The 27,019-nt window shown below is 41.3% G+C and overlaps 1 protein-coding gene across 1 annotated transcript; it reads left to right on the top strand.

Annotated features, from left to right (window-relative positions):
- Positions 1-1,347: 1,347 nt before the first annotated feature.
- Positions 1,348-26,926, top strand: LOC123997430. Its single transcript, XM_046301642.1, has 2 exons — positions 1,348-2,641; positions 25,180-26,926. The coding sequence occupies exons 1-2, from the start codon at positions 2,248-2,250 to the stop codon at positions 25,413-25,415; spliced, it is 630 nt and encodes a 209-aa protein (XP_046157598.1). The 5' UTR covers positions 1,348-2,247; the 3' UTR covers positions 25,416-26,926.
- Positions 26,927-27,019: the final 93 nt, after the last annotated feature.

Below are 27,019 nucleotides of genomic sequence, written 5' to 3' on the forward strand. Positions count from 1 at the left end.
GAGTTGCCTCGTCATTGTGTTTGATCGGTAGTTGGTTATGCATTTAGCACCGAATGAGCAGGACAGAGCGACGGTCGCTAATCACTCACTGACATGTCACACGCATAATGTTTTAAGGAATATTGAACAGTTTACCCGATGGCATTTCCACATTTCCACCATCACCCTTCATATGCTACAACTCTGCCCTTCAAAATACCCACACGGGCTATGTGTAAAGGCCTATTAAAAAGTGTTTAACCCCCCCCCAAAAAGTAGTGGCAACGTGACCAAATCAACTTATTATCATCTTGGTAATTCCACACCTTTTGAGAAGATAAACTTGGTCAAAACAAACTTTTGGTTTCATCTCATTTTAACAGTCTGTCATAAGGATCTCAACTTCATAAAAACATATTTTACCACCTCAAAAGGTTCCAAAAAATATATACTATAGTAAGTGCCTATGAGTGCCAAATGAAGTAACAGTGTTGACTATAACAGTGTTGACTATAACTGGATTGACGATTTCATCTTAACTCAGCCATAAATACCCCTGTGACAGGGGGAATGGAAGCTTGTTGTGTGCAACAGGAAGTGACAATTGAATGCAAGCTTCACCCAAAAATATTATATCCTTAAAACATTTCTAGTCTGTCTATTTATGGGTAACAGGGTTGACGTCTTACTCGACCCATTCAGTTTTCACCACAAAACACCAGAAAATGGCCAAAAAGAATGAACCAGCTCACCTGCTTTTTACACTATGATTTGACTATTAGATGTTCAATGTTTCTTTTGAAAAATGGGTTTTAATTATCATTATTATTGACCATATTAAAATGCGAGTTCAGACGTAAATGAATCACTAATCACATTAAATTAATAATCATCTTCAGAAATTACTTTGTCAAAGCAACAAAATAAATAGGGCTGTACAATGATGGTGAAAACTTTGAGATTCTGGGGGTTAAGTGGGTTAAATTCTTCCTAGAAGTCAGGGTGAATGGAGGGACATGTCAAAAATGCTGAATTTATGTGCTTTAGCAGATCTATTATTATAAAAAAATATGATTTATTGAATTGTCCATGTGGTGTAAATTAAAGGGAACTTCATTTAATGTAACATACTTTTACAAATCTATATTTGTGCACAATTTCTTCTTAAAATATCAAAGGCACACTTTTCGTTGAACGACCCACCCCTTTGTCCAGCTGTGGGTGCGTTGTGTTAGGACATGGAGTCATGGACACATCGAGAGAGAGCAAACCAGAATATTCTGCAACATCGCTCTCTCACTTATGCACTTCAGCGCTGGACAGCGTTTAGCCGCGTCTCTCCCGATGGAAACGGTATATTAAGTCATGGCTGGCTAAAATGCAACCCTGCCAGCCTAACACCACGGCATGACTTACCTTGTCATGTACCGGTGACTGACCACCTTGGTGGAAGAGCAGGAGGTGCGAGGCTATCGCATATATGTCACCGTGACTTTTTCCAGATCGAATATTTTTCAATGTTCAAAACATAACCTTAGTTTGACGCGCGAAACGGAGAACACAGTAGGCTATATCACGTACTTTCAGTCGCTCTTGCATACACATTTTTATTACACGCGTGTTTGGTTGATGTCTTGAGGAAAATTCTGAAAAAGGTTTCTCTGCATGGAAATCAAAGTAATATACCTGATGATGACACCGCATCTTTCCTAACAGTCAGTCAGTCAAGGGAGTTATTATGGAATTAACTGCAAACGACCGAAGACATTTGACACATGTAAGGAAATAAAATAAATAATTGACCAAATATTTGTAATTCTCCTTTTCACCAATGCGTGCTAAATGAATACGTTTTAATGCATCTGAAACTGGATCTGAAAACTTTAACAATCGCTTTCATGGGCTAGATGTAGAATATACGGCTATTTTATTGTTTGGGTACATCAGTTCTCTTTAATAATTCCAGTCGACTCCTCTGACTGTGACTGTCGTGACCAATGTTGGACCCTCGAGCTCAACGTGCCTCTCGTGACTGACACATCAGAAGGAAATCTATTGGATTTATTACAAAACAACCACATCTATCTTTACTAAAGACAACAAGAAGTTTGGTCATTTGAGTGGATTTTATTTCGTGAATGACACTTTTTTATTTTTACGCATTATATTTTTGTGTCTTGGTGACCTGGCTGTCATTACGCGGTATTGATGGACACACACAGGTTGTTGTTGCTGCCGGACCTCGCGCAGTGATATTTAGTAGACATCATGTTTCTATGCAACACAAGTGCAATCAAAGACTGGAGCTATTTCCTCTCTCAGATCCTGCCTCTGATCAACAAGACGTCTGGCTTGGTCAATCAGGGCATCATCGACGAAGCGGAGGTGGCGACCACCACCATGGTGACTGCTGTAGAGCCGGACCTGAGCGGGATAAGCACCAGTCAACCCCCGCTGAACTCTAATCACACCTCCGGGATGGAACATGTCTTTCAGTACTCGGAGAGTGACCTTCTGTATACGGACAACAGGACACCAGCCCGGGACTCCATCCCACTGCCCAAGGCCGTGCTCTACCTTGTTTGCGCGGCGCTAGTGGTGGTCGCGGTGGTATATGCCATAGTGGGACACCTGGTCAAGGATCTGGTTACTGAGTTTGTAGGTATGTGTCAACAGTTAGTGCTCTGACAAGGTGTGTGTGTGTGTGTGTGTGTGTGTGTGTGTGTGTGTGTGTGTGTGTGTGTGTGTGTGTGTGTGTGTGTGTGTGTGTGTGTGTGTGTGTGTGTGTGTGTGTGTGTGTGTGTGTGTGTGTGTGTGTGTGTGTGTGTGTGTGTGTGTGTGTGTGAGTCAGCATATAAGGGGGACTTTTGACTATCACTAGTTTGCAACTTTTGGACCTCAGCTTCAGTGCTTTGAGAATGAAAAGGTTGGAACTGAAACACACATTAGTTAAAATTGTGATAGTGTTAGTTTATGATGCAGTATTGCACTGTTTGTAAATGTAATTCTCTTTTCAATTGGTCAATGTGCAGATATACTGTACATCCCCTTTTTAATCAGCAATTTCCACATCATTAAATAAGATAATAATGGTTTCTCTACCAGGGATAGACTGGTGTTTATTATAATGGATAGGCCTACAGTATACAGCACAGCCTTTACTGACTCAGCCTTACTTTAGATACTGGGGATTTTGACATTGGTGAAAAACTGAGTTTACCCTCAGATTAATTGTTCAATTCAGAAAAGGATTTTGAAGAGGAAGACAACATAATGCTTGACCTTCATGGGAGAAATATAGACAGACCAATGGACAGATGGACTGACATCTTATCCTTACTGTCCCTTGTGTCAACAATATGTATGTGTTTTTTTGTGTGTGTGTGGGGGGGGGTATGAAAGCACAGTGACATCACGGTGATCAGTCCTTGTGATCAACCAGTTTAACTTTCACTCATTAAAACATAGGCCTTGCCACCCAATCCCCCCCCCAGACCCTCAAACCCAAATAACATGTCATGCCATAATTTATTGTGAGGTTTATTTATTTAAAATATATTTTGAAGGTCTTTTCTGACTTTATGGAACCGATAGATAGAGGATGACAGTGGGGAAAATACAGAGGTTGTGTTGTAGGGCAGTAGGCTGGATACGAACCTGAAGCTGCCTTAATACTGCTAGGCCAGCTAGGCCACTATACATGCACACACACACACACACACACGCACGCACGCACGCACGCACGCACGCACGCACACACACACACACACACGTTCTCCGTAAGCAGTGAACCAGGTAGAAATGGCAACGTGAAACAGTGAGTGTCTTACTGAAGCACTTACTATGCCCCAGAGCTTTACCCCTCTCTCTCTCTCTCTCTCTCTCTCTCTCTCTCTCTCTCTCTCTCTCTCTCTCTCTCTCTCTCTCTCTCTCTCTCTCTCCCTCACCCATCTACCCCCTTCCTCTACCCTTCCCCCTACTTCCCTTTCCTCTGCTTCCTCTTGGTGTGTTTGGGTTATGTTCCCAAGGTGTACGTGTGAAAATTGTGCAGTGGTGAGGCTGTTGTGATAGCTGTTTCTAACATCCCTGGAGCAGCATGAACAGGTTCTCTGTCCCTGGGATCTGGAATGCTGTGAGGATATTCCAAAGCAATGCCTCACATATTGGGCAAGAAGACATAAGGCTTTCAGAGTCTTTCAAACATACAGATCTAGATAAAATGAGGTATATGTAGGTGAGATAAACACATACTGTAGCTAACCACAAGTATTTGCAAAATAGACTGTTGATGATATTGTTTGACTAATGACAATTATCTAGATCATTCAATATAGAAGGCAAACTCAGCAGCAATTTATAATCTGGGGTGATGACTTATAAAACACCACACAGCCCTAAGCAATATCTCAACAGAACTTACCAATGAGTTGAGCTTTGTCTTTTATTTTCTAATAAAATATCCCCTCCCATCAAAACCAAAATTGGTTCTGTCAAAGATCCCAGAACGTTCGTTAGGTCAAGCAAATGTTCTCATAATAAAAAAACTGTCCAAATCCAATGAACGTTTATTTGTCATGTGCGCCGACCACAACAGGTGTAGATCTTTCAGTGAAATGCTTACTTACAGGCTCTAACCAATAGTGCAAAAAAGGTATTAGGTGAACAATGGGTAAGTAAAGAAATAAAACAACAGTAAAAAGACAGTTGAAAATAACAGTAGCGAGGCTATATACAGGCACCGGTTAGTCAGGCTGATTAAGGTAGTGTGTACATGTAGATATGGTTAAAGTGACTATGCATATATGATGAACAGAGAGTAGCGTAAAAGTGGAGTTGGCGGGTGGTGGGTGGCAGGACACAATGCAGATAGCCCTGTTAGCCAATGTGCGGGTTGGCCAATTGTGGTAGTATGTACATGAATGTATAGTTAAAGTGACTATGCATATATGATGAACAGAGAGTAGCAGCAGCATAAAAGAGGGGTTGGGGGGGACACAAAATGCAAATAGTCCAGGAAGCCATTTGATTACCTGTTCAGGAGTCTTATGGCTTGGGGGTAAAAACTGTTGAGAAGCCTTTTTGTCCTAGACTTGGCACTCTGGTACCGCTTGCCATGCGGTAGTATAGAGAAGAGTCTATGACTGGGATGGCTGGGGTCTTTGACAATTTCTAGGGCCTTCCTCTGATACCGCCTGGTGTAGAGGTCCTGGATGGAAGGCAGCTTAGCCCCAGTGATCTACTGGGCCGTACGCACTCCCCTCTGTAGTGCCTTGCGGTCGGAGGCCGAGCAGTTGCCATACCAGGCAGTGATGCAACTGGTCAGGATGCCCTCGATGTTGCAGCTGTAAAACCTTTTGAGGATCTGAGGACCCATGCCAAATCTTTTTAGTTTCCTGAGGGGGAATAGGCTTTGTCGTGCCCTCTTCACAACTGTCTTGGTGTGTTTGGACCATTCTAGTTTGTTGTTGATGTGGACACCAAGGAACTTGAAGCTCTCAACCTGTTCCACTACAGCCCCGTCGATGAGAATGGGGGCGTGCTCGGTCCTCCTTTTCCTGTAGTCCACAATTGTCTCCGTAGTCTTGGTTACGTTGAGGGATAGGTTGTTATTCTGGCACCACTTGGCCAGGTCTCTGACCTCCTCCCGATAGGCTGTCTCGTCGTTGTCAGTGATCAGTCGTGCTGATGACCATAGAATGTTTGTTTAAAACATTTGCCTGATGTTGCAATAACGTTCATAGACCACATTTAATCTGTTCCCCAAATGGTTCCCCAAATGTTTCATTAGCTTGTGGGAAAACAGTAGGCTGGTTGGAACATTATGGGGACATCACAAAAGATACGTTCTCAATACACAAAAACTGTTCATTTGTGCGGAGGATTCTACAATGTTTATTTTAGGGTGCAAAAAACATTAACCTGAAGTTACAAGAAAGTTCCTAGAACACATCTAGCTTGTTCTTTAAAGGTTCCCATAATGTTTCTTTAGGTTGTGAGAACATTGTGGGGTATCCCAAAACACAGTGCTGATTTTCAGGTAATGTTTCTATCAGGGTACACAAAACAATCCTTTAATGTTGCAAGAATGTTGACAGAACAGCCTTTCTGAGTTCTTTAAAGGTTCAGATTACATGTAATTAGGTTGAGGGAACAGTGTGGGTACAGTACAAGAGATTGGTTCCTAAAACACAAAATACGCTCAGTTGTGATGACATTGATGCAATGTTTAAGTTAGGTTGCACAGGACATTCCTATAATGTTGTAAGAATGTTGATAGAACGCCTGGTCTAAGTTATTTAAAGGTTCCCAGAACATTTAATTAAGTTATGGGAGTTGTCTGGGATGTTGCGATATTCACATAGGTTCCATTGATGTTCGCGAAATATACATTTTACCTCGTCTTGGAGGTCTTCAGAACACAAAGAAAAGTAATAGTTAAGTTTTACACCATTCTCAGCATGCAAATTCATAGCTTCTTAAAGCGGATTGGAATACATTCCTCTTATGTTTCTCTCCAGATTTAATGGTAATTTTCATTAGAGGACTGTATTGTAGGTGATATCAAGACACTTGGCATTTTATTTAGTTCATAGCATTTAATCACACAAACCAATACTTTTTACACAGCATATGTTGACAAACTGAACATTCATTAATAGGACACTGAATAGGACACTTAAACAACATTTAATCAAAGAAAGATTATCATATCTTGAACACTTATGTTGACAATTTGCACATGTGGGATTTGATCCTGCAATGCTTAGTCCCCACACCAGGTATTTTATCCTCTGCACCACCAGGGAAGCACACTTGTACTGTATGTTTTTTGTCAGTATATAGCCATGACAGTGTAGTTTTTAGCCTTAGACACACAGTAACTAACCCAGGGAAATGGTAACTTGGTTATTCACCCTCACTTCACCCAACCTCTTCATAGGCTGCATACATCTGGGCCCATATTCACAATATATTCAACAATGTGTGTGTTGATCTAGGATCACTTTTGTTTTTCAGATCATGAAAAATACGACGGGAGGGACCGTATCTTTCATCTTAAAGTAGGAAGGATATCGGGTGCGTTTCTGAAAGTTGAACAATCCATTTTTACACAATGTTGTCTTTTTTTACAGTTAGTCTGAATTCTGCATTTCAGACTTGATTTATAAATCTGGACGAAATAAAGACATCCTTTATTTTAGTCAATTATACCTGAGCCTCAATTTCACAGTCGTTTTCAAAAGGAACGTGGATTGAACCTGCACTCTTCAGCTTTGCAGGCCCACCATTAACTCACTGCACCACTATGGTATAACTACAGCAGTGTAGGGTGTTCTTCTGTCTAATTATGGTCAGTCAGGACACAGAACACAATTTCGGAGTTATTAAAATGTTCCCAACCTCTTCACATGCTGTGTACTTGTAACACAGTATTTGATCCTTTTCTTTCTTCATCACATGTTGAAAGTCTTATGAAAAGTTATTTAGTTGGATAGAGCTTCCTTTAAAAGGTAACTCTCAACCCTAATTTCAGCCTTTGCCCAACCCCTTCAAAAACAACAACAAATGCATTTAGGTAAGAAGTGGGTGGGAGGAATTGTTCATAAATATTCATCTTGGGGGTGGGTAAATGTAGTTGTACCTGATCCCAACACTTTCTCACTAAAACATACTTACCAGAAGGTCACTGATACGCTCTGATAATAAAATGATGTGCATCATGAACAAATATGGTTCTGGACAGTTAGCTCACAGTGGTACGGGGAAGCGCTCCTTACATCTATTGACACTTGTGGTGTATGTTTATTCACCCATGGGGCGCAAATTTTTTGTTGTTGAAATGTGGATTTATATTTATTTATTGCGGTATTGTGTTGGAAAGAAAAGTGCAATCATCACCTTGAAAATGAAGATTAGGGGCTCTATTCAATCCAACCTGCACTGCAGTAATTATAGAAGTAGCTATTTTTCAGATTGGTCCTGGGTACTGTATAAAAACATATACCTACTACCAGTGTGACCCATCTCACAGGTATGCTTTCACTTTTCAGAATTAGAAGTGTGTGGGCATAGGATGAATATCGTAAATAAAGGATTTGGAAGTAAAAAAAGATCTCACCAATATTGAACTATAAGCCAACTGTCCTAGCGGACTGTGCCACCAGTTCGGTTCGGAACAAATACAAGAGTTGACATGACCACCATTACAATCTATTTTTTTGCTACGATGGATGTAGTTACGAATATAAATATATAATCCTAATAGCCTACATTCTTTTTTTTTTTGTAAAAGCCCATAGATGTGTATGAAACGGGAAGCAAAAACATTGAATTTGGCCATATGCAGAAATGTGCCTTACTGCCTTTTGAATGTTGTGTAACGTCAGTAGTCTGAAATAAAAGTTCCCAGAAAATGTCTCTCAAATTTTGTGCACAAATTTGTTTACATCCCTGTTAGTCAGCATTTCTCCATTTCCAAGATAATCCCTCCACCTGACAGGTGTGGCATATCAATAAGGTGTGGCATATTAAACAGCATTATCATTACACAGGTGCACATTGTGCTGGGAACACTAAAAGGCCACTCAAAAATGTGCAGTTTTGTCAGACAACACAATGCCACAGATGTCTCAAGCTTTTAGGGAGCATGCAACTGGCATGGTGACTGCAGGAATGTACACACACACACACACACACACACACACACACACACACACACACACACACACACACACACACACACACACACACACACACACACACACACACACACACACACACACACACACACACACACACACACACACACACACACACACACACACACACACACACACACACACACACACACACACACACACACAAGTCACATGATTTTTAGCTTACGTTGACTGGACTAAATTGTTTTTGGAATCTTTTAGTTATCACTGTATTAGACTAAGCACAAGCGATTTGATTATGTTGAAATGTTGAAGTTGAAATGGCTCAGGAATAGTGGAGGCAGCTCCTGTTTTCTTTGTGACTTGCAGTAACTCTCCTGTGTTCATTTGGTAGTCTGAAATTGTCAGAAACATTAACTTGATCCACCATCCTGTAGGTCATGTAACAATCCTGGCTCAGGAAGGCCACCAAAAATTCAGAGATTTCCATACCCAACTATAACATCTTCCGTCAAGATAGAACTGCCAAAGGGGGAGGAGTCGCAGTCTACTGCAGAGATAGCCTGCAAAGTAATGTCATACTTTCCAGGTCCATACCCAAACAGTTCGAACTACTAATTCTGAAAATTACTCTCTCCAGAAATAAGTCTCTCACTGTTGCCGCCTGCTACCGACCCCCCTCAGCTCCCAGCTGTGCCCTGGACACCATTTGTGAATTGATTGCCCCCATCTAGCTTCTGAGTTTGTTCTGTTAGGTGACCTAAACTGGGATATGCTTAACACCCCGGCAGTCCTACAATCTAAGCTAGATGCCCTCAATCTCACACAAATCATCAAGGAACCCACCAGGTACAACCCTAACTCTGTAAGCAAGGGCACCCTCATAGACGTCATCCTGACCAACTGGCCCTCCAAATACACCTCCTCTGTCTTCAACCAGGATCTCAGCGATCACTGCCTCATTGCCTGTATCCGCTACGGTGCCGCAGTCAAACGACCACCCCTCATCACTGTCAAACGCTCCCTAAAACACTTCTGTGAGCAGGCCTTTCTAATCGACCTGGCCCGGGTATCCTGGAAGGACATTGACCTCATCCCGTCAGTTGAGGATGCCTGGTCACTCTTTAAGAGTAACTTCCTCACCATATTAGATAAGCATGCTCCGTTCAAAAAATGCAGAACTAAGAACAGATACAGCCCTTGGTTCACTCCAGACCTGACTGCCCTCGACCAGCACAAAAACATCCTGTGGCGGACTGCAATAGCATCGAACAGTCCCCGCGATATGCAACTGTTCAGGGAAGTCAGGAACCAATACACGCAGTCAGTCAGGAAAGCTAAGGACAGCTTCTTCAGGCAGAAGTTTGCATCCTGTAGCTCCAACTCCAAAAAGTTCTGGGACACTGTGAAGTCCATGGAGAACAAGAGCACCACCTCCGAGCTGCCCACTGCACTGAGGCTAGGGAACACGGTCACCAAAACTTCAACAAGCATTTCTCAACGGCTGGCCATGCCTTCCGCCTGGCTACTCCTACCTCGGCCAACAGCTCCGGCCCCCCCGCAGCTCCTCGCCCAAGCCTCTCCAGGTTCTCCTTTACCCAAATCCAGATAGCAGATGTTCTGAAAGAGCTGCAAAACCTGGACCCGTACAAATCAGCTGGGCGTGACAATCTGGACCCTCTATTTCTGAAACTATCCGCCGCCATTGTTGCAACCCCTATTACCAGCCTGTTCAACCTCTCTTTCATATCGTCTGAGATCCCCAAGGATTGGAAAGCTGCCGCAGTCATCCCCCTCTTCAAAGGCGGAGACACCCTGGACCCAAAGTGTTACAGACCTATATCCATTCTGCACTGCCTATCTAAGGTCTTCGAAAGCCAAGTCAACAAACAGGTCACTGACCATCTCGAATTCCACCGTACCTTCTCCGCTATGCAATCTGGTTTTCGAGCCGGTCACGGGTGCACCTCAGCTACACTCAAGGTACTAAACGACATCATAACCGCCATCAATAAAAGACAGTACTGTGCAGCCGTCTTCATCGACCTTGCCAAGGCTTTCGACTCTGTCAATCACCATATTCTTATCGGCAGACTCAGTAGCCTCGGTTTTTCGGATGACTGCCTTGCCTGATTCACCAATTACTTTGCAGACAGAGGTCAGTGTGTCAAATCGGAGGGCATGTTGTCCGGTCCTCTGGCAGTCTCTATGGGGGTGCCACAGGGTTCAATTCTCGGGCCGAATCTTTTCTCTGTATATATCAATGATATTGCTCTTGCTGCGGGCGATTCCCTGATCCACCTCTACACAGACGACACCATTCTAAACACTTTCGGCCCGTCATTGGACACTGTGCTATCTAACCTCCAATCGAGCTTCAATGCCATACAACACTCCTTCCGTGGCCTCCAACTGCTCTTAAACGCTAGTAAAACCAAATGCATGCTTTTCAACCGATCGCTGCCTGCACCCGCTTGCCCGACTAGCATCACCACACTGGATGGTTCCGACCTTGAATATGTGGACACCTTTAAGTACCTAGGTGTCTGGCTAGACTGCAAACTCTCCTTCCAGACCCATATCAAACATCTCCAATCGAAAATCAAATCAAGAGTCGGCTTTCTATTCCGCAACAAAGCCTCCTTCACTCATGCTGCCAAGCTTACCCTAGTAAAACTGACTATCCTACCGATCTTGACTTCGGCGATGTCATCTACAAAATTGCTTCCAACACTCTTCTCAGCAAACTGGATGCAGTTTATCACAGTGCCATCCGTTTTGTCACTAAAGCACCTTAAACTACCCACCACTGCGACTTGTATGCTCTAGTCGGCTGGCCTTCGCTACATATTCGTCACCAGACCCACTGGCTCCAGGTCATCTACAAGGCCATGCTAGGCAAAGCTCCGCCTTATCTCAGCTCACTGGTCACGATGGCAACACCCATCCGTAGCACGCGCTCCAGCAGGTGTATCTCATTGATCATCCCTAAAGCCAACACCTCATTCGGCCGCCTTTCGTTCCAGTACTCTGCTGCCTGTGACTGGAACAAATTGCAAAAATCGCTGAAGTTGGAGACTTTTATCTCCCTCACCAACTTCAAACATCAGCTATCTGAGCAGCTAACCGATCGCTGCAGCTGTACATAATCTATTGGTAAATAGCCCACCCATTTTCACCTACCTCATCCCCACAGTTTTTATTTATTTACTTTTCTGCTCTTTTGCACACCAATATCTCTACCTGTACATGATCATCTGATCATTTATCACTCCAGTGTTAATCTGCAATATTGTAATTATTCGCCTACCTCCTCATGCCTTTTGCACACATTGTATATAGACTCCCCTTTTTTTTCTCTACTGTGTTATTGACTTGTTAATTGTTTACTCCATGTGTAACTCTGTGTTCTCTGTTCACACTGCTATGCTTTATCTTGGCCAGGTCGCAGTTGCAAATGAGAACTTGTTCTCAACTAGCCTACCTGGTTAAATAAAGGTGAAAAAAAAAAAAATATCATATGCTTGGTCGACTCCACCGGACAGATGTTGATCTCCAGTTTTGTGATAAAACAAAGGTGTGGTTGAATTTGTCTTGACCTTAGGCCTATATATCACGGTGACAAAGGTATATGAACTAACATGTTATAGAGAAAACGCAATTATCACAACACATAGGTTGTAATATGGCTTCTCTTCCTGGCTTGCCTTCCCCAGGGATTTTACCCACGTACCGCTACTGATTAGATTTACTCTACTTGTCCTAAATATTTTTGTAGTCTTATATTATTACTTGACAATTGCTTGACAATTGACAATTGATTTTTCTTTATAAAATATTTGACTTTACACTAAGTCAATAAAGTATGTATTCATATTCACTTAGCTGCCTTCATGTCTGTCTGTCTGTCTGTCTGTCTGTCTGTCTGTCTGTCTGTCTGTCTGTCTGTCTGTCTGTCTGTCTGTCTGTCTGTCTGTCTGTCTGTCTGTCTGTCTGTCTGTCTGTCTGTCTCTGTCTGTCTGTCTGTCTGTCTGTCTGTCTGTCTGTCTGTCTGTCTGTCTGTCTGTCTGTCTGTCTGTCTGTCTGTCTGTCTGTCTGTCTGTCTGTCTGTCTGTCTGTCTGTCTGTCTGTCTGTCTGTCTGTCTGTCTGTCTGTCTGTCTGTCTGTCTGTCTGTCTGTCTGTCTGTCTTGTTCTCATGGGCAGTGTCTCTCTCTGTGCTTTCTACATGGGCTGTCTTCAGGGTCTCTCTCTGTTTGTCTGTTGTCCTCATAGGCTGTCTGTCTGTATGTGCTGTCTTCATGAGCAGTGTCTCTGTGCTTTCTTCATGGGCTGTCTTCATGGGCTGTCTGTTGGTCTGACTTCAGGGGCTTTCTGTTTGTAAATGACAGAACAGGTCAAACATTGGAGATAAGGAGGTGCTGCGATATTTAGATTTTGTTGCATCAAGAGAGGAGAAGCTGGTCTCACATAAGTAGGTAGAATGAAAGGAGATTGAGGCCTTCATTGCCATCTCGCTGAGTATTCTCTGCTGCTGAACAGACAGAATGTGGAAAGACACATCTCATTAAAACCAGCTTGCAGGCCTTGGTCACAGGACAGCTCCAGTAGTTTATCCTCAAGCTGTGACAAGTTGTGTCTCTTCAGTGCTGGTGAATGGATTACGCACCTACTGCCTATCCTGGCGTGGATCAGATTGTGAAAGGAAGTAAGCCTTATGAGAGACACAGCTTGTCTGTGAAATTATTGTGCAGCATTTTTGTTTGGTTGGTCATGTCATCTTGTTTAAACAAAGTCTGGTTAATCCTTGAGATGTGGATGCTTTGTTTCTAAATGTTTACGCAATTTTGATGGCTTCATAGCGTCATTGCGGGTGGTCACTAGTTACCACAGCAACAAAGTAAAAAGCCACAAAGCCTACTCAACCAATCAGATAAGGAAGTGTGATAAGGCGTTTCCTGGCTCAGAAGGCATCCAGAATTGTTTTTGAAACAAAGTGATTTTTGTCCTCTGAAGAAGGAGGTGGATGGGCCGATAACATGAATGTAAATACAGTATAAAGTATGTAAATCGGGTTTGGGTGGGGAGTTTCTCTTTACACTGGTTGGCAGGTAGCCTATTGGTTAGAGTGTTGAGCCAGTAACCAAAAGGTTGCTAGATCAAATTCCTGAGCTGACAAGGTAAAAATCTGCTGTTCTAACCCTGAATAAGGCAGTTAACCCACTGTTCCTAGGCTGTCATTGTAAATAAGGATCTGTTCTTAATTGCCTGGTTAAATAAAATACATGACTAAGAGCTTCCGGTATCTAGAACTGTGCCAAGTCCATTTAGTTATTATGAAATGTTTTGCCCTCTTCCATAGCTTGAAGACCATGCCTTTGTACAGAGACAGAAACTGGTACAACATACTATTTTCCACATTTTCCACATTTTGCTGTGTTACAAGTTACATATTAAGTTGCATGGCCTCACTGTAATAATTGTGTTTAATATGTTTTTTTAATGACTACCTCATCTCTGTACCCCACACATACAATTATCTGTAAGGTCCCTCAGTTGAGCAGTAAATTTCAAACACCGATTCAACCACAAAGACCAGGGATGTTTTCCAACAGTGGCAGTAGGTCCCGTTTAAGACGAGGAAGGACAATTATTTTTTTAATGAGCATTGCCTTATTTCTATTACAGCATATTGGATGACTGTCATTCATATTCAATTCACCCAGCTCATTGTAACATCGATAGGGTTAGGCTACTACATGATACTTGAATGTCCCCTATGAGGTTGCTTCAACCTAGCCTATGAATGAAAGTTTACAACATAGGTGTACAGGTCTAGAGAAACATCCGAGAAGGTGACGGATAGCGAGTCATTCAATACCAACTTGCCCCCATTGGGTCTAGGGTGCATTTTTCAACAGAATTGGCAGAATGAATACACCCCTAATCACACACAAACACAGTTCACTTTCATAACAGCCACATACTAGTTCCTTCTCGCAGCTACGCGCTGTCCTCTTATCACCCTTTCCCTTTACTTGTGGACTCCAGTGCACAACACATCAGCTGTCTGTGACCAGGCCCAAAAAAACATATCAAAACCCCTAACTGTTACACACAGCCTACTTTGTTGTCACCATAGTAGCTAACGTCATAGTCGACATAGCCACTAGAACTAACTCATTAGTAAACTCGCTACAATCATGCAGTAAAGTGTACAGTCAGCAAGGAGTTTAGCAGTTACACTGGCGTGCCCCAGTGGCAATAAATAAATAAAAACCTTAAGCTTACCCTGACTTAGAAGAGTTACAGTATTGGATAGCCATAGCGAGCTAGCTAACAAAGAATCCCTCTCTGTTTGAGCCAGGTGTTTGAGCAGACTAAACTAGCAAGCTGCATTCGCTAGCTAAGTTAAAGTGAAAGTGAAAAAGATACAATGAAACATGGTCTCTCTCTCTCTTGCCCCTCCTTCACTTTTATGGACATTAATTGGTTGAAAACTGTTCAACTATTCTGTTTCTCTCTGTGTCTCTCTCTTCTCTACTTACCCCATTGTATGCACTATAGTGCTGGTTAGATGTAGCTTATGCTTTCAGTACCAGTGGAGGCTGGTGGGATGAGCTATAGGAGTACGGGCTCATTGTAATGACTAAAATGGAATAAATGTAATGATGTCATACATGTGGTTTCCATATGTTTGATGTGTTTGATACTGTTCCATTTATTCCATTCAAACCATTACAATGAGCTCATCCTCCTATAGCTCCTCCCACCAGCCTCAACTGTTCAGCACTGGATTCATTCTCGGATCATTTGATTGGGTGGACAACATGTCAGTTCATGCTGCTAGAGCTCTGATAGGTTGGAGGACGTCCTCCGGAAGTTGTCATAATTCATGTGTAAGTCTATGGAAGGGGGTAAGAACCATGAGAACCATTAGGGCTCAAATTGAAGTCAATGTACTCAGAGGAGGACGGAAATGTAGCTATCTTCTGGCTACACCATGGTGCTTCCCTACAGAGTGCTGTTCAGGCTACTGTAAACCTTTATTGCAAAACAGTGTGTTTTTATCAATTATTTAGTAAAGTAAAGTTTTATCTCAAAACATGTCAATCAAATGAAATGTATTTATATAGCCCTTCTTACATCAGCTGATGCCACAAAGTGCTGTATAGATACCCAGCCTAAAACCCCAAACAGCAAGCAATGCAGGCTTCTACACCTGGCAAGGAAAAACTCCCTAGCAGTGGCCAGTCCTCTTCTGGCTGTGGATATTATAACAGAACATGGCCAAGATGTTCAAATGTTCATAAATTACCAACATTGTCAAATAATAATAATCACAGTAGTTGTCGAGGGTGCAACAGGTCAGCACCTCAGGAGTAAATGTCATTTGGCTTTTCATAGAAGATCATTAAGAGTATCTCTACCGCTCCTGCTGTCTCTAGAGAGTTGAAAACAGCAGGTCTGGGACAGGTAGCACGTCCGGTGAACAGGTTCCATAGCCGCAGGCAGAACAGTTGACACTGGAGCAGCAGCATGGCCAGGTGGACTGGGGACAGCAAGGAGTCATCATGCCAGGTAGTCCTGAGGCATGGTCCTAGGGCTCAGGTCCTCCGAGAGAGAGAAAGAAAGAGAGAAAGAGAGATTTAGAGAGAGCATACTTCAATTCACACAGGACACCGGATAAGACAGGATAAATACTCCAGATATAACTAAATGTTTCACAATTTTATTTTTATGATATTCACTGAGGAGTACGGTCCTCCGCTTCCTCCTCTGAGGAGCCTTCACTGTTTTCAAATGCTGCGCAAATAAGGGCACCTATTGGTAGAGGTGTAAAAAAAAACTAAAAAGCAGAAAATACATTCGAGCATGTTGTTATTAATGACACTTTTGGATGGTGTATCAATACACCCAGTCACTACAAAGATACAGGTGTCTTTCCTAATGCAGTTGCCAGCAGGAAGGACATCTCTCAGGGATTTCACCATGAGGCCAATGGTAACTTTAAAACAGTTACAGAGTCTAATGGCTGTGATAGGAGAAAACTGAGGAGGGAACAACAATATTGTCGTTACTCCCCAATACTAACCCAGATGACAAAGTGAAAAGAAGGAAGCCTGTACAGAATACAAATATTCCAAAACATGTATCATGTTTGCAACAAGGCAATAAATTAATACTGCAACAAACATGGCAAAGCAATTACCTTTTTGTCCTGAATATAAAATTTTATGTTTGGGACCCATCCAATACAACACATTACTGAGTACCACTCTCATATTTTCAAGCGTAGTGGTGGCTGCATCATGTTATGGGTATTCATGTAATCCTTAAGGACTGGGGAGTTTTTCAGGATAAAAAATTAATGGAATGAAGCTAAGCACAGGCAAGATCCTAGAGAAAAACTTGGTTCAGTCTGTTTTCCACAAGACACTGGGGGATGAATGTACCTTTCATCAGGACAAAAACCTAAAGCACAAGGCCAAATCTACACTAGAGTTGCTAACCAAGAAGACAGTGAATGTTCCTGAGTGGCCGAGTTACAGTTTTGACTTAAATCTACTAGAAAATCTATGACAAGATCTGAAAATGGTTGTGTAGCAATGATCAACAACACATTTGACAGAGAGTAATGAGCAAATGTTGCACAATCCCAGTGTGGAAATCTTAGCTGTAATCGCTGCCAAACGTGCTTTTACAAAGTATTGACTTAGGGGTGTGATTACTTATGTAAATGAGATATTTCTGTATTTCGTTTTCAATACATTTGCAAAAATATCTAAAAACATGTTTTTCACTTTGTGATTATGGGGTATGGTGTGTAAATCAGTGAGAAAAACATATTTAATCAATTTTGAACTCTGTGACACAACAAAATGTGGAATACGCATGAATACTTTCTGATGGCACTGTATGTTAAGTTAAACAAATACACGACTATAGTAAGTGCCTAGGCGTCAAATAGTGTATTTATTTGAACTAGGCAAGTCAGTTAAGAACAAATTCATATTTCCAATGACGGCCTATCCCGGCCAAACCCTCCCCTAACCCAGATGACTCTGGGCCACTCAGGATCCTAAATGTAAAATAATATTAATAAAGTAACAGGGGTGAAGTTGTCATCTTAAATCAGCCACAAATCAGCCAATTTCTGGCAACATTTTTGTGAAACTGTGTACGTTTTCCTTGTGGATTACTTGAGGATTTTGTCAATTAAAAAATAAACTCAAGATGTGTCCGTTTGTTTGTGTACATGCCATTTTAAAAACAATGCAGATACTGGAGTAAAACTATTTTGGGTTAAGAGAAGTAACAATCAGGAAGGGTAAACATCATAATAATCTTGCAAGCTGAGTTTGAATAACACTTTACATTTATAACAGTTGGCTTTGCTATATCTAATAAATAACCAAATCCTTGATGGAGCACTAGATAAAAGAAATACATGTCTCTTGTCTGCTCCTCCGTGCCAGTGCTCCTCCATACCACTCCCTCATCTGATTGGTCGGTTCCACGAACTGTAAACTGGCATACATGTCATCACACTCCATCATCTGATTGGTCGAGTAGGCAGCCTTCTGACGTTGTGGCTTTGTTATCTAGTGATGACCAATCATTGCTGAGCCAAGTCTGAAATATCATACAGACACATTTTGGAGGGCAGCTGTTATTTGAAACAAATCCAAACTTGATGCAGTGCCTAAGTCCACTGTGCCTGAAGGGGAGCCCTAGGTTTGTTTGTTAATTTAGCCTCAGATTCATTTGTTTGGTCCACTTCTTTCACATTAAAATACGAATCTAGTCGCTTTTGTATAGAGCAGGCCATGGCTATTGGCTGTTAGGTTAGCTAACAGGGAGAGTGAGACAGCATGCAGGCTGCGCAGCAGGGTTAGCTTATGTGTGCATTTGGTCAAAGATATTTATAACCAACCCAAGATAGTTAATCTGTGTTGTTTACAGTGGGAGCAAATTAAGCATAGTGGGAAGAACAAGCAAGGAGGTGGGCAAAGCTAAGCACGAGCTAGAGAGATCCTATTGGCTCATTATAGCATGAATTCACATATTTCCGTTAGGGAACGCCTCCTCTGTTAAGTGCGCTTGTGCACAAACTCAATTCAACCTTGCACCTTCTAAACAACACAATTCGTAAAGTTTATAAAACATAGTGCTCTGTGTTCGTCACAGATTTTAGTTTAGGGAACAGAAAAATGTATTGAGATCAGATGTTGATGAGAAAGTTATTAATGAGGAAGTTGGTAGAATATCGGCCCAGTTTCACGTAGTTCCATCCTCTCCCACTACCAGCGACTGGCTCTCCCACTATTCTCGACTGGACTTCCTCTCACAACTACATTTGGTCGTTAGAAAACATTCTAAACGGATGCTTCATGCCACACCAGACTTCGCTTTGGATCCCCCCTCCTGTCCAGCTCAGGCATTCGTCGTCGCCGACTTTCTAGCTGCTGCCGAACCTGCTGCTGGAAAACGCCCTTCACTCATCGACCCCGGACTTGTCTCGTCATCATTACACACATCTGGTTCCAATCCCCACTCTATCACTGTATATATACTCCCTCTGTCATTTGTCCTTGTCAGTCATTGTAAATGTTGCTTGTTTTCCTGAGAGGAATCTCTCCTACTATTTTCTGAGTACTTTATTATTTTGCGCTTTGCGTTTCATCCCGCTTTTATATATATAGTGCTTTAATAAACTCAGTAGTTCTAAACCTGCGACTGCCTCCTGCCTGCTCCTCTCTACACTTTATAAAGTGTGATGTAGCTATACTTTGTCATGGCAACACAATTTGTTAATGGCAGCATGCAGAGTTCAGCCTATAACAAACATTTATTTGAATGAAATATGCCGTGGACCCCAAAAAAAACAACCAATCATATTTAAGACAAATATGCCGCAGACTGGGTTTTGGGAAAGGCTGCTCTACATCACAATTAAGTGCATCGACAACGTTGTCCCCACAGTGACAGTACGTACGTACATATCCCAACCAGAAGCCATGGATTACAGGCAACATCCACACTGAGCTAAAGGCTAGAGCTGACGCTTTCAAGGAGCAGGACACTAATTCAGACATTTATAAGAAATCCCGCTACGCCCTCAGACAAACCCTCAAACAGGCAAAGCGTCAATACAGGACAAAGATAGAATCCTACTACACTGGCTGTGACGCTCGTCGGATGTGGCTGGGCTAGCAACATATCACTCATTACAAAGGGAAACCCAGCAGAGTTGTAGCACCAGCTGTTCAGGGCAACTGTATTATCACGCTCTCAGTAGCCAATGTGAGTAGGACATTTAACCCCCTAGAATTGATTGACGAACCGGTGCGTCAATCTAAGTAACATAATAAAAAAATCCCCATAGAAATAAGTCAGTTTAAACTAGAGATATCTGCACCTACGGTGAAAGGTGGCAGAGATAGTGTGGTGTTTGTCAGACCATGAGACATCCCTGAAATTGGTCTTCTCACGAAAACATTTGTAGTGTCCAAACGGCTTGACTTTACAAACAAGTGTCACAGGACTTGTCTGCAGATAACCGGTATTGGTTTAAAAAAAATGAAAGGTGGTATAAAGGCAGTTTTGTGTCACCCCAAAAAGCAGTTGAATATGTATTTATATCTCCTAGATATAGGACAAACATTTTTTTTAAATCATTTATGAATGTGTTATTCAATACATTTCTCTGGGCTATAGCAGTAAAGGCCAAATTCAATATTTAATCAAATCATTTTTTTGTATATATATTTCTATACTTAAAGAGGTCCCAAAATTCCAAATCAAATAGCTAAATTATTCATAGTATGACCATCTTAACACAAATCCCCTGCCTCCAAAACTTCTATACCAGGCGGTATCAGAGAAAGGCCCTAAAAATGGTCAAAGACTCTAGCCAGCCAAGTCATAGACTGTTCTCTCTGCTACCGCACGGCAAGCAGTACCAGAGCGCCAAATCTAGGAGCAAAAGGCTCCTGAACTGCTTCTAGCCCCAAGCCATAAGACTGCTGAACAGTTAATCAAATGGCTACATATATTTATGTTGACCCCCTTTTAATATTTATTTTTACATCTTTATTTTTTTGCACTAATTCTCTTGCACTGGCTCTATGCACACTCACTAGAGTCTACCCACACACTCACATATATTACACTGACACTCCAACATACACACATTACACACACACACACACACTATATACACTCATTTGATTTTAATATTATGTTAAAACTAAAACAAACATGCTATAAATGTCATAAAAATGGACTTATTTGGAAATTGTGGAACATCATGCAACATTGTGGGAATGTTCTGTACAGCCTTCCTAAATATCACAAGAATATTCTTGCAACATCCCATACAACTCCCATAACTTAATTAAATGTTCTGGGAACCTTGAAAGAAATGTGCTCTGCCAACATTCTTACAATATTAATGGAATGTCCTGTTCAACCGAACTTAATTTTATCCAAACTGCTTTTGCACTGCAAGTTCCTCCTCTCCCATTACCCAGTGTTTTTTACGAGCATATACCAACGTGGGTGATTGAAGGATGAACAAGGTCCAAAATCCAGTCCAGTTGGTTGCAGTAATGCACCCCTCTTAAGGACACTCCCAAATCTAACTGTCTGTAGCTCAGGCCCTGAAGCAAGGATATGGATATTCTTGGTACCATTTGAAAGGAAACACTTTGAAGTTTATGGAAATGTGAAAGGAATGTACTAGAATATAACAAAATAGATCTGGTAAAAGATAATACAAAGACAAAAACAACCGTTCTTTTGCATTTTTTTGTACCATCATATTTGAAATGCAAGAGAAAGGTCATAATGCATTATTCCAGCCCATGTGCATTTTAGATTTTGGCCACTAAATGGCATCAGTGTTTGTGCAACGTTTTAGACTGATCCAATGAACCATTGCATTTCTGTTCAAAATGTTGTATCAAGACTGCCCAAATGTACCTAATTTGTATATTTAATACTTTTCATGTTCAAAATTGTGCACACATTGTATAATCATCAGCACAACTGGACAGTTGTTGTTATGAAAACATTTGCTACAACTTAACGAATGTTCTGGGAACTTTCACAGAACCAATTGTGGCTCCTGGATTCGGTCTTAAGCAGCAAAATGTGAAATGGTGTTTTTTACATTGGATAAAAGTAGTGATTCAGAGATACAAAATGGTATATCATACACTGCATTTGAGGAACAATGGGAAAGTAATTCTGCTTTTAAAGTTGATCAACTTGTAAACTCACTTTTAAGAAAGTCGCCTTTGAATGTTTTGGTATCTAGTGAAGAGCTCTCCTTTCTCTATTCTCATTCAGCATTGTTCACAACCACTTAAGCTTTAGCTCCACTCATCTCATTTTGCTCTCGGAGCGCACACTTGACACTGGCCAATGATCTGTTAACCTCTGGATAACATGAAAACAGCCTAACCAGCTCTGCTGGCAACAATCTCATTACGTTTTTTGCAGATGTTTACTGACAAAGGCCAAATTCAACAGGTGTTATACACATCATGTAATGTTAGCTAACGAGCCAGCCAGCTAACGTTAGCTAGTTAAACAACAATGAACAGTGCCAACAATGCCATAGTGTTGGGAGCTAACCAACCAGGTTCAATGTTAGCTAGCTAACATTAGGCTCCAACAAATAATAACGTCAGCTAGGGAGCCAGCCAGCTAACGTTAGCTAGCTAGTTAACAGTACCCTTTAGCTTGAAATTAAATCCCTTTCTGTCAAAATTAGAAACATGTAATATCTGAAAATGTAGCTTGCTAACGCTAGACTATTTTACCTGTATACATCATCATGCATGATGGATGCATCTCTCTGTCAGGAATGCCATACCATGGTGGCCCTTAGTTTGAAGATGTAATCAAGAGACAGGTGTTTTCTCCATCTCTGTAGCTATCATACTCCAATTCCACTGATTTCAAAACTTGATCCTCCAGAAAGTGGAGAGCAACACTTATGCAGCTCCACTACACAATAAATTTAAAAAAAGCTGTGTTTGACAGGATTACCAACACAGACTGACGAGCTCAAATAGACAGAAGCCTTATATATGGCAGACCAATCCGGAACTTCTCTCTCGGCATGTCCAGCCCACTCATTAACATTTTTATTTGTATTTACAGATGGCATACAAGTTTGTTATTAAGGCACATGAAAGTTCATGTATGAGAAGGCATTTCTGGCAACAAAAAAAACACGTTTTGGTTGAAAAATATATTTTTACGTTCAAATGGCTCTCCTGTAAAGTTGTGACTTGCGACATAAGACTAGTTTCTTGAATCAGGTGACAATTTTAGTTTGCTGGGGAAACATTACTTGTACATTGTGGTATTACATGATCTGGAAACTTAATGAGAACTTTTGGGGAATATTCTGTAGTGTTTGTTACAAATGTTGTGCACATTTTTATGAATGTTAGGAGAACATTCAAAGGATATTTCTTTTAAAATCTTAAAAAAATGTTATCATGTTATCATCCCAATGTTAGATAAAACCCCATCTAGAACTTAATGGGAATCGTAACTAATGTTCTGGGAATGTTCCCGGTTTGCTGGGTCTGCTAAAGCAATGGCAAATACCCTCCAGAACATCCTAACAGTATGTCAGACGTGTGCGTGTGTGTGTGTGTGTGTGTGGGTGGTGCTTGTGCATGTGTACATGTATTTTCGAGTGTGTGGGACCAAGTTGAAGAACACAATTTCACAATACACTCATCCTTCTGCTCTTTCCATTGTCTGTCTGCCTTAATTCCAGCTCCCTATCTGACACCCCAATGATTGATGTCTTCCAATCAAGATCTCTCCCCCACATGACGGGGGTGGTGTGTGGTGTGTGCAAATGGCAGGCAGGCAGGCGGGCGGGTGAGGCGTTTCCCCAGAAACAATTTTAAAATGTGCATCCCAAATGGCACCCTATTCCCTACATAGTGCAACATTGTTTGGTCAAAAGTAGTGCACTTTATGGGGAATAGGGTGCCATTTGGGTCAAACCCAATTTGATGGTGTTTTGCCTCTAATGGAATTGCGAATAGTAAAGCAATCATAACTCTGCGTCAATGAAGTTTGCAGTCTTGTTCTTTTGAATGTCATGAATTTAAGGCTTTCTCACATTCACATTCAGCTGGAGGCATTTCCTTTTGTCCTGTCCTCCTCATGTAGTCCACAGCAGCACATCATCTATGAACACTATCTGTGGAGTTTGTGTGTGTTTGTTTGATGTGTGTGGTAGTGGTAGCCATTGGCATGCAGTGTGAGCAGTACATTGACTATCATAACTATTCACCCCCACAGATTTATTCTATTTTGTTGTGTTACATAGCGGGATTACAATGGTTTTAATTGTCAATGTTTGTCAATGATCTAGACAAAATACAATGTAATGTGGGAATGTTTGTTCAAAGTGAAAGAATATTCCAACATTCTTTAAACATGAATGAAAAATGAAACACTATTAAGTCCTGATTAGATAAGAATTCACCCACCTGAGTCAATAAATGTTAGAAACTCCATTGGCAGCAATTACAGCTGTGCTTTCCTTCAGGTAAGTCTCTAAGAACTTTGCACACCTGGATTGTGCAATATTTGCCCTTTAAAATTGGGGAGAAAAAAGTGGGTAAAATACAAATAATATGGAGAGGGATACACAGTGTTGTGTTAGATTTGCCCCAAACATAACACTTTGCATTCAGGACAATATTTTGTTGTTGCAGTATTAGTCCGTTTGGAAGGACACCTGTATCTTTGTAGGGATTGTGTGTATTGGTACACCATCCAAAGCTTACTTAATAACTTGCTCAAAGGGATATTTTTTTTTACCCATCTACCAATAGGTGACCTTCTTTGGAAAAGCTCCCTGGTCTTTGTGCTTGAATTTGTGCTTGAAAATCACTGCTAGTCTGTTGGACTTTACAGATAATTGTGTGTGGGGGAGAGACAGGGTAGTCATTCAGAAATCATGTTAACCTCTATTATTGCACACAGAGTGAATCTATGCAAGTTATTATGTGATTTATTAAGCCATCTTTTACTCCTGAACTAATTTGCATTTTCCATAACAAAGGGGTTAAATACGTACCGTATATCACCAATACATTTTAGGTTTTTATTGTGTATGAATCTGTAAACATTTATTGAATTTTCTTTTCACTTTGACATTATTGAGTATTTTGTGTAAATCAGTGACAAAAATATCTCAAATAAATTCATTTAAATCCTACTAGAAATCCATGGTGGATACTTATACATGAATAAACGCATATAATTTTGAAATAATATCTTTCAAATAATTGACATAAAGGAAGGGACCAGGAAATCTGGTCACAATGCAGACACAGTGGATGGATGAGACACATTTTAATACCATGTGTAGACACATGTCGGAAAATGTGGGAACAATCAGAATGTGGATAAGATAAGGACAAAGGACGCATGTTAGTCCCATGTATAAACGAGGCTTGAGATATGTTCTCTCTCTCTCTCTGTCTCCTCTAGACTGCAGGTTGTTTGGTGGCTGCAGGGTGACCAACAGGAGTAAGAGTGAGATAAACTGTATCACCAACAGCGTGAACGAGATGAGTGAGATGAGCGAAAGGCCACAGTTGGTAGAGATGAACTACATTACTTGTAACCACAGTAACTGCCTGGGGGCGACTGCTCAACCAGAAGAACTCATAGTGACCATAGGCGAGACGTTACAGCTGCCACAGGATACACACACTGGGACCTAAAACCTTGGGCACAACAGTCATCTGATATCGGATAAGAGGGAAAGGAAACAGCCAGTTTGCTTGGGTTTCCTTCATAAATGGAGCAACCTTGTCTATCACAAACCGATATCCACTGTCCATTACAGTACAGCAGTGGCATCGTCTGATGTTTGTCATGAGGTTGTTAAAATGAGGACAAAAAGTATTGAAAAGTCTTAAAACAAAGGCGATGGACAACTTTACAGCACTGGATGCAAACGTTGAAATTGAACTGGAGGAATAACTAACAGTTGGAGTGGACTGATTCTTTTTCTGAATTTCACCATCCTGTCACTCATCATTATGTCTTGTTCTTGGTAAGCCTTTACCTGTACACATTGCACTCTCTAAATGTGATCCAAGTATTTGCCCGTGACTAATCTCTTGTTCACACAAACACACACACACGCACACGCACACACACACACACACACACACACACACACACACACACACACACACACACACACACACACACACACACACACACACACACACACACACACACACACACACACACACACACACACACACACACACACACACACACACACACACACACACACACACACAGTGTTAAATGTACAGTGTAGTGGTTGACGTGCAGTGACGATCAATTCAATTTAGCTCCTATCCTCTTCATTGTCCAGATACATTTCTACGTGCTATGAGCAAGATGTGATCTCAAAAAATCATAATGTTCCAGGTACAATATGAGGGTGAGACAATATTTTTTTCTCTTGACATTGTAACACGACTGGTGAAACCAAGGTCATTTCGTTCAATGGAAACTGCAATTATATTTCACAAAAAAAGACATGATGAAGATGTGCATGTGCGTATTTCACACATTTCTTATTTATTTTTATTTCACGTGTTACATATTTTGGATTAATAACTTCTATGGGTACCGTGTCTTTCCAAATGCTCCCCGTGACTTCAATCATCAATCTCAGCAAGAGCTTACAGTTCTGATGTATTTTATAATATTATGTATAGCAATGGGAATGTCCCAAATGCACCCAATGATATTTGAAGCCTTTCATTCTGTATTACCTCACTACTAAGGGCTAAGAGCTGCTGCTGTTGTGTGTGTGTGGTGTGTACCATGCTGCCAAGGTGACCTCAAAGCTAAGGGGGTTGTCTCTCCTATTCTACTGCTTTACTGTACGCTCCCTCTAATGGTTAGATGCATTGGGGGAAATCATGGTGTACTTAACAGTAACTTCTGCAATGCACAGTGATGCTGCATAATGTCACATATAGAAATGCCATGCATAGATTACATTTCATATAGAGCATAATACAATAGTCCTTTCTATTCATTCTATTTCTACATGTACCGTTGTTGCAAGAAAATTCTCTTCACATCAAGCACAAGGTCTAGTTTCACCAGTCTTTTGATCAAGTCTTTCCTCACCACTTAGTCCCCTCTCCTTGCAGTCTGTGATTTCCAGTGTGTCCAAAATACTGAGCAAGAATAAAGACCAAAAACAACCTAGAAGTAGTCCTTGTCAGTTTCTTCTTGATTACATTTATATTTCTCCCTTATTTTACATTTCCAGAGTTGAGATTTCACAAGTTAA

This window comes from Oncorhynchus gorbuscha, linkage group LG15, assembly GCF_021184085.1.
Source record: "Oncorhynchus gorbuscha isolate QuinsamMale2020 ecotype Even-year linkage group LG15, OgorEven_v1.0, whole genome shotgun sequence".
NCBI classification, from domain to species: Eukaryota; Metazoa; Chordata; class Actinopteri; order Salmoniformes; family Salmonidae; genus Oncorhynchus; species Oncorhynchus gorbuscha.

Bases quoted from the DNA above. Each gene is read 5' to 3' on its own strand.
- LOC123997430 (XM_046301642.1), top strand. From the start codon at position 2,248: ATGTTTCTATGCAACACAAGTGCAATCAAAGACTGGAGCTATTTCCTC. The intron at 2,642-25,179 runs GTATGTGTCAAC...TGTCTCCTCTAG, and splicing joins TCTGGTTACTGAGTTTGTAG to ACTGCAGGTTGTTTGGTGGC.